General features: G+C 49.5%; 1 protein-coding gene across 1 annotated transcript in view; it reads left to right on the forward strand.

The window, feature by feature from the left end:
* The window catches only part of MTMR4 (myotubularin related protein 4), a gene marked incomplete at its 5' end in the record, with an annotated part of 7,031 nt that extends 3,598 nt beyond the window's left edge, over window positions 1-3,433 (forward strand). The window contains 4 exons of the mRNA XM_010285057.1: window positions 288-1,533; window positions 1,893-2,003; window positions 2,309-2,397; window positions 2,787-3,433. Coding sequence (XP_010283359.1) covers window positions 288-1,533; window positions 1,893-2,003; window positions 2,309-2,397; window positions 2,787-2,964 — 1,624 coding nt within the window. The remainder of the gene's footprint in view (window positions 1-287; window positions 1,534-1,892; window positions 2,004-2,308; window positions 2,398-2,786) is intronic.
* Window positions 3,434-7,065: the final 3,632 nt, after the last annotated feature.

Raw genomic sequence — 7,065 nt, forward strand, 5'->3', positions numbered from 1 at the left:
ATTGTAATTCCTCTGTTTTACCTGTTGTTCTCATCTTTCCTGTGGAGAGCAAGAGCTCTGTAGCATTGTCCCAGGCACTTGGAGAAGAACATGTACAGCTCCCTGCTGCACCTAAAAAGGCAAACTATGGGGGCCATACTGTAGTGTTGTGCGTTTCAGCTCATGCTGCTGCACCCACCCCATGATCTGTAATTAGGAACATCTCCCTTCCCTAATCTCAGTTTTGACTGAAATGAGGGAAGTTTCAGGAGTTTTGTTGTGAGATTTGCTTTGCCTTTGGGTTCTAGATTACCAAAGACAAGATCTATGGATGACCTTCTCTCAGCCTGCGACTCCAGCAGCCCGCTGACCCGCACATCTAGTGATCCCAACCTGAATAACCACTGTCAGGAGGTCCGGATGAGCCTGGAAGCCCGGCTTGCCACCGCTGAGGGAGCCGAGCCGCACTCGGGCGAAGGCAGTGCGGCAGCTACAGGAGAGGCACGACGGGTGGAGGAGCACGAGGAAAACGCTCCCCTGCAAGCCAACAACGCTTGTAGCAGCCATGCTGAGCACGCAGGGCATAGCAAGCAACTGAGCAGCTGGGCTTCCGTGCCAGCAAGCAGTGTGTCTCTGGAGGCAGAAAAGGGAAACGGAACATACACAGAGGAACTGGATGGCCCATGTCCAGCTCCAAATCCCTCCAGACAGGAAAATGTTGACAGGGTTTCCACCAGTTCCAGAAACCAGTTAGAAACCTGTCCCCAGGAACCTTTGAAGGCTCCTGGCATGGTGTCCAATGGAGGAGGCTGCCCCAAGAGATACACCACCTGCCAAGACATTCCCAGCCAGGAGTCACTGGCACCGAGTGCCCCTTGTCAGGACATCCCCGGCCCTGTTCCAGGCGTCCCTTGCACGGACGAAGACAACAGCAAAGGTGATGCTGGAAGGAGTGTGCCCTGTGAGGAGCCTGGCCAGCTGGGGAAAGTCCCACTAGAGCAATGGCGCAAGCCCATTTCCCAGAGCCAAAGCAGCGAGTTCTCCTTCCTGGGGTCCAACTGGGACAGTTTTCAAGGAATGGTGACATCGCTCCCCAGTGGGGAGCCCACACCCAGACACCTCCTCTCCTATGGCTGCTGTAGCAAGAGGTTGGGCAGCAAACCGCTGCGGGCACCAGGCCTGTGCCTCAGTGGCCAGTGGTCTGCCAGAGAAGGTGCGAAATCCTCAGCCTGCTCTGGCCACATCAGCACGCATTTCGCAGGCCTTGCAGGGAAGCCTGGCCGTTCGTGGCTACCCTGCCACCTGAAGCAAGCGTCTGGTCCCAAGCACATGCTGCCAAAATGTCCTTCTCCGGTGCCTCCTCTCTACTTGGACGATGACGGGCTCCCCTTCCCCACGGATGTGATTCAGCACAGGCTGCGGCAGATCGAGGCCAGCTACAAGCAGGAGGTGGAGCAGCTGCGCAGGCAAGTGCGAGAGCTGCAGCTGCGCCTGGACATCCGCCACTTCTGCACTCCTCCGGCTGAGCCTCCGATGGACTACGAGGATGACTTTGTAAGTAACTGCCTCTAACACCCTGACTCCAGCAGCGGTGATCTGCACCTCCCTCACACCACCCTCTCCAACCCAGGGTTCTCAGTCTCTTGCTTTTGGAGTGGGTGATTAAGATTGTTCCTATGTTTCCTCAGCCCTGTTCCCCTCCTGTCTGTGTGCCCTGTCCTCATGCCACCCAGAGCTATCTCTGCTTCTTGAGGGACAAGCAACAGCTCCCACACCAAGCCATGAATGCTTTACTCCCTTGTATGGGCAGCTGTGGAGCTACCCACGTGCCCATCGCAAGCACTGAGTGTGGCCGGAGCGGGAAATGCGACTGAGGCAGCTGAGGGGATTTGTGACTTCGTCTCTTTTTGCAGACATGTTTGAAGGAATCGGACGGCAGCGACACTGAGGACTTCTGTTCTGATCACAGTGAAGACTGTTTGTCAGAAGCAAGCTGGGAGCCTGTTGATAAGAAGGAGACTGAGGTACGTGTCCTGTTATGGCAGCTGTAATGCAGCAGGAGAGAATGTTTCTTTGCAGCTAACTTTGGTGGTTACGGCAGCAGAGAGTGATCTGGAAGCAAGGCAGAGAGCAGCCACCCTTGTCCTTGAACACATCCTCTGCATCCGCTGCTGCTGCTGTGTCCGATAGAAGGCAACCTGCAGGGTGGGCTCGCTCTGAGCTGGCCTGCTGTGGTCCACAGCCACATCTCAGCCTGTGCTGGGGTCCTGAGACCTGGTCGTTGTGGTGTTACAAAATTAAAGCTGATGAGGACTGGTGTCTGCCCTAGGTCACGCGGTGGGTTCCAGACCACATGGCCTCACATTGTTTTAACTGCGATTGTGAATTCTGGCTGGCCAAACGGAGGCATCACTGCAGGTAAACAATATTATCGCTGTAGTTCCACTCTTCTTCTCAGCTTGTTTCTCACAAACTTCACAAAACGTCTGTCTGGATGTTTGTTCCCTCCAGCTCCCAGGAGAAAGTTTTAGGTTTTTCCTTTATTTGCCAGGCCTCATAAATTCTCTGCAGATTTCCATTATACATTGTTCTTGTTCCTATTTTCCCAAGGCCTTTTATCCTTCTGCTGGGTAGTAATGCCCATTAGTCCCTTTTTAGTGCTAGCCAGTTAGCTTGCACTGGAGGCCACAGTATATACTTTAAGAAAGATGTTGACAAGTCATAAGTAAGGCTGGATCCTTTGTGCTTTCTGAAGTTTTGCTATGGTGTTCCCAGCTCTCTTCACTGGTTTTCTTGCTCCTTGACAGGAACTGCGGGAACGTGTTTTGTGCTGGTTGCTGCCATCTGAAGTTGCCCATCCCTGATCAGCAGTTGTATGACCCTGTCCTCGTTTGTAACTCCTGTTATGACCACATCCAAGTGTCTCGTGCCAGGGAGCTCATGAGCCAACATCTGAAGAAACCCATCGCCACAGCTTCCAGCTGAATGCCAGACAAAGGGACCTGTCTAAGCCCAGCCTTTTCTCTCATGGGTTTGAAGGGTGACTCTGCCTCCACTGTAATTGTGAAGGCCTTTGGTGCAACACTTGAACACCAAGCTTGAATGCCCTGCCTTCAGCAGTCTTACTATCAGTCTGGAGCAAAGGAGCTCAGATTAGAGAGTATGGTATGTGTCCCTGCTCTGGTACCGGTGGGCCCCTACATTGTAGTCTGACAACCTAGGGCTGAAGAGGGGATTGCAACCTCTTTCTTTTGTGGGCTGGAAAGCAATGTTTTCACAGATATTGCCTGTGCAAAGTACCCCCAAAGCAATAGAAAGGCATGTTTAGAACCAACTCCCCCTACAAAGGCAGGCTGCTGCACGAGAAGGAAGAGGGCAGGCTCCAGGTGGTACTGTGTGCTTTTGAAGGGCCTCCCCCTGGAGCAGTTCTGTAGATTCTCTTTCCATGAGTGTGACTTGTGATCAGCTTGGTGAACAAGACTCATTAGCCATCACTAATTGATTTTCTCTTGAGCATTGAAGAGAAATTCATTCTGGCTGAAAACGGGCTGAGCAGATTTTGCCCGTTTTCACGCTCCGCTAGGATTGGTGAATGCACTTGACTTTGCCCCTGCCCCCAACACTGCAGGGAGATGGGACATTGGCTTTTTCACTTCTGCTCTGCCCGTCTGCTTTGTCTGCGGTCGTGTCACAGCCTGGTGCTGACACAGGAATGGCACCCTGATCCTCTCCTGGCATGGAAACAGAACTCGTGTTCCTGTGTTGCTCCTCCTCCCCTTTTCTGCCCTCAGCTCTCCACTTCCTACTGCTCTTTATCCTGAAAACTTGATACCTTGAGGGTATAGGCCATAACGTGTTGTTTTACCTCCTGGAATGTGCTGTCTGGTGTATGTGAGGGTTTCAGTCCAAATGCTGCTATATATTTCTGTGCACTTAATGTAACCCGAAGAAGGGAGAATGAAGCATCGATACCAAAATGGGAGTGGGGAAGGACACTGGCTGACATAGACACTATGGTCTGTGCTTTTCACTTTAGGATGTACAGCCAAGCTACAGTGATAAACATGATGTGTGGCATCTGTTCAGTGGTGGAAACAATCCCTCTGACTTGCCCCAGTGCTACCTAAAATGCCTCTTGAATTTGATTTCTTTTTTTGTCTTCTGTACAGTGGTCAAAGTTCAGAGTTGCCAATTTGTAATTGCCTCTCTACTTCTTTAAACTAGAGAGCAGGAATCCCAACTCATTTGGCAGAAAAGGAACTGGGTTTAGAAAGAAAGGTTTAGAAAGAAAATGGGCTTCAGGTGGTCTTTTAATCCCTAGATCCCTCAGGGAGTATCTATCCTGCCTTCTTTCTGAGAAATCTGCAGATACTAATGAGGAAAAAGAGTTTGAGAGTGGGGCATTTCTTTACAGAAATGCAGATTTTCTTTCCAGCTAAAGGAAAATGTCTGATATATTCTGCACCTCATGAGCTGAGACTTTATATGTGGTGGGGAGGACCTGTGAGGACATTTGGTCTACTGACAAGGCAGAGTACTTCACACTGTTGTGATCTCCAAAATTTTTCGCTAATGGTTTGTCATCTCCATCGGAGGGAATGGAATAATGACTCTTTCCTGCACTTTGTGTCAGCCTCTGGTTTTGTAAATCCCAATAGCGCAAGCAAAGCTAGCATCATCTGAAGACCCTGTACTTACTTGGACTCTGCTTCTTTTCCATACTGGGAACAACCGACACGGCTTCGGGAAGAGAAGGCACCTTGCTTCAGATTCTCCCCTGCCTTGTACCTTGCAGTCATTGCCAGACATGGAAGAGTGACCGTTGGGCTGGCAGAAGAAACTGGATTTGCTCCTGTTTTGCACATGTTGGAATGACTGCAAGCAATAAGGAAGCCAGAAACTAGGTACTCCTGGCCCTCCTGTTCAGGCCATTAGTCCAAACTGCTTTTAGCTCTTGTGAGTTTCAGCGTCACAATGTGCTGGCCAAAAACTTTAAAATCAGTTCGATAGCATTGTGACAGGCAAAATGTGCTGTACAACTCAATACAGTCGAAATAAAATCTCTATATTAGTGCTGCTGTGTTTGGACCCATTCTTTAGTTTATGGTGAATTTTTCTTGCGCACTGTTTCCCAGGCTGCTGGTGCTTGCTACATTTTCCCTTGATTTAGGGTATGTTAGGAATTTAATATCCCTGCTGACAAATAAGAACCAAGGGTAGGACACAAAGCACACGTGCTCTGATCTTCTACTCTGAGGCCTTCTGCTCTTTTCTGAAAAAAACCCTGCAGCTACCCAGGGTACCAGCCCCTTCCAGCCTCTCCCATAATGACTTGGAGAGGAATTTTTCTCTTCCAAGGAAGAGCTGTTAGGCAGGATTCACTAGCTCTTCACCAATGTGTTTATACCACTTTTTGCCTGGTGGGCTGTGTGGATGTGTTCCTCTGTGCAGGATGACGCATGGGGACTGTTGTGCTGAGTCAGCCTGATGTGCCAAGGGCGATGCAGGTAAGTTATAGTTCGTGGTGGAGCTGGATGGAACCTTTTAGAAAGCTTGTCCTCAATTTAAAGCATCCAGGGATCTTAAAAGTGAGGAGATCCCTGGTAAACTACTCCCATAGTTCAGGTCCGTGTTCATGTCAGGTAGTACCTACACACTTTGTTGTACTAGAAATGTTAGGAGCAAGATAGCTTGTCGCATTTCAAAGTTAACCATTGCTCCTGAAACAGTCACATCTTTGTCATCTTTGGAGGCAATGTTGCTGAAATTCATCATGAATGATGTTTTTACAAGAAGGGACAGTCTACCGCTTAACTCCCAAGCTCTGGGCTTACCAGTTCCAATGTCATCTTGACAGGCGTAGATGGCTGGCTGCTGGCACGGTTGTGTGACCCTTTGGCTTCTCACCACCAGCTGGGACAAAGCTTCTGCAGAATTCCCCCCTCTGCATTCGAAGCTGAATGCAGGCGTTCTGCTGAGACACTCGGGATTGGTAACATCGGCCTGGCCATGCCAGCAAAGGGCGCTTAATGCTCATGATTATTGAGCACAGAACAAAGCATTATCACTTAAAGAACATAAAGCTGTAACTTGCCAACACGTTCAGCCTGAGGTAATCTATATGTGCGCTGAAATGTGTCCAAACCTAGCACAAACAGTGAGATCAAAGCCTTCCCCTATCGGTGCACTAACTGCCATGAATTCTTAGCAAATTAACAACCGGAACTGCTTATGATGTACTGTAGTATCTCATCAGCCACTGAACAAAATAAACATAGATTTAGGTGCAGCGAGAAGCCAGGTCAGGCTTGCGATGGTTGGTGTTATTCGGCTGCTAAGCCAGTAATAGATAATGCTAAAACTGCAGGGGATGTGAAGTGACATGTCAAGCCTTGGTTATGAAAGAAGAGGAGGAACGCGATGCGTGGCCGCCTTGTGAACCCTGCGAGTGCTGAGCAGGAAACGGTTCGAAGTGAGAGAGACGGACAAGAGGGATGCAGGCTTTCTGAGGCTGCGATCAAATGTGTTTCTGTCTGTTCGGTTTTCAGTGCAAGAGATAAATAGTAGTACATTTCTCTCCAAAAATGTTGAGCTTCTGTGAAAGTGAACTTTGGGTGCCAAATTTATATACCCATTTATCTATGGGTACCTTGGGTATCTCTATATCTCCTAAGTTAAATCTAAATATGCCAAATTGTCCTTAGATAAATGATGCTGCACACAGTCTCCAGTATGTTTAAAATAAAAATTAAAAAAAGTTGCCCAAGGCAGCATACAACTTCAGTCTCACAAAGTTTAGGCCAGTGGTGCAACTCCACTTTCCCACGCAAGCATAGTTTTTACCGACCTGTGTGTATGCAATTCTTTCTTGCTGAACGCCCAGTCGGTTCCAAGTCCCTGTGTCTCTGCGTTGACAAGCCAGTGCTGTGCGACCCTGCTGCAAAGCAGAGCGCGCGGGTGAGCTGACAGCGGCCCGAGGCTGAGCTTTGGCTGGGGGGTGTGTGTCCTGGGACAAGTATTCATCGTTGCAACTGCCGCCGCTCTGTTATGAGCGTGGACTGTAAAGTGCTCCTGGTCACCTTCTAA

The sequence above is a fragment of the Phaethon lepturus genome, unplaced genomic scaffold, assembly GCF_000687285.1.
Source record: "Phaethon lepturus isolate BGI_N335 unplaced genomic scaffold, ASM68728v1 scaffold35760, whole genome shotgun sequence".
Lineage (NCBI taxonomy): Eukaryota > Metazoa > Chordata > Aves > Phaethontiformes > Phaethontidae > Phaethon > Phaethon lepturus.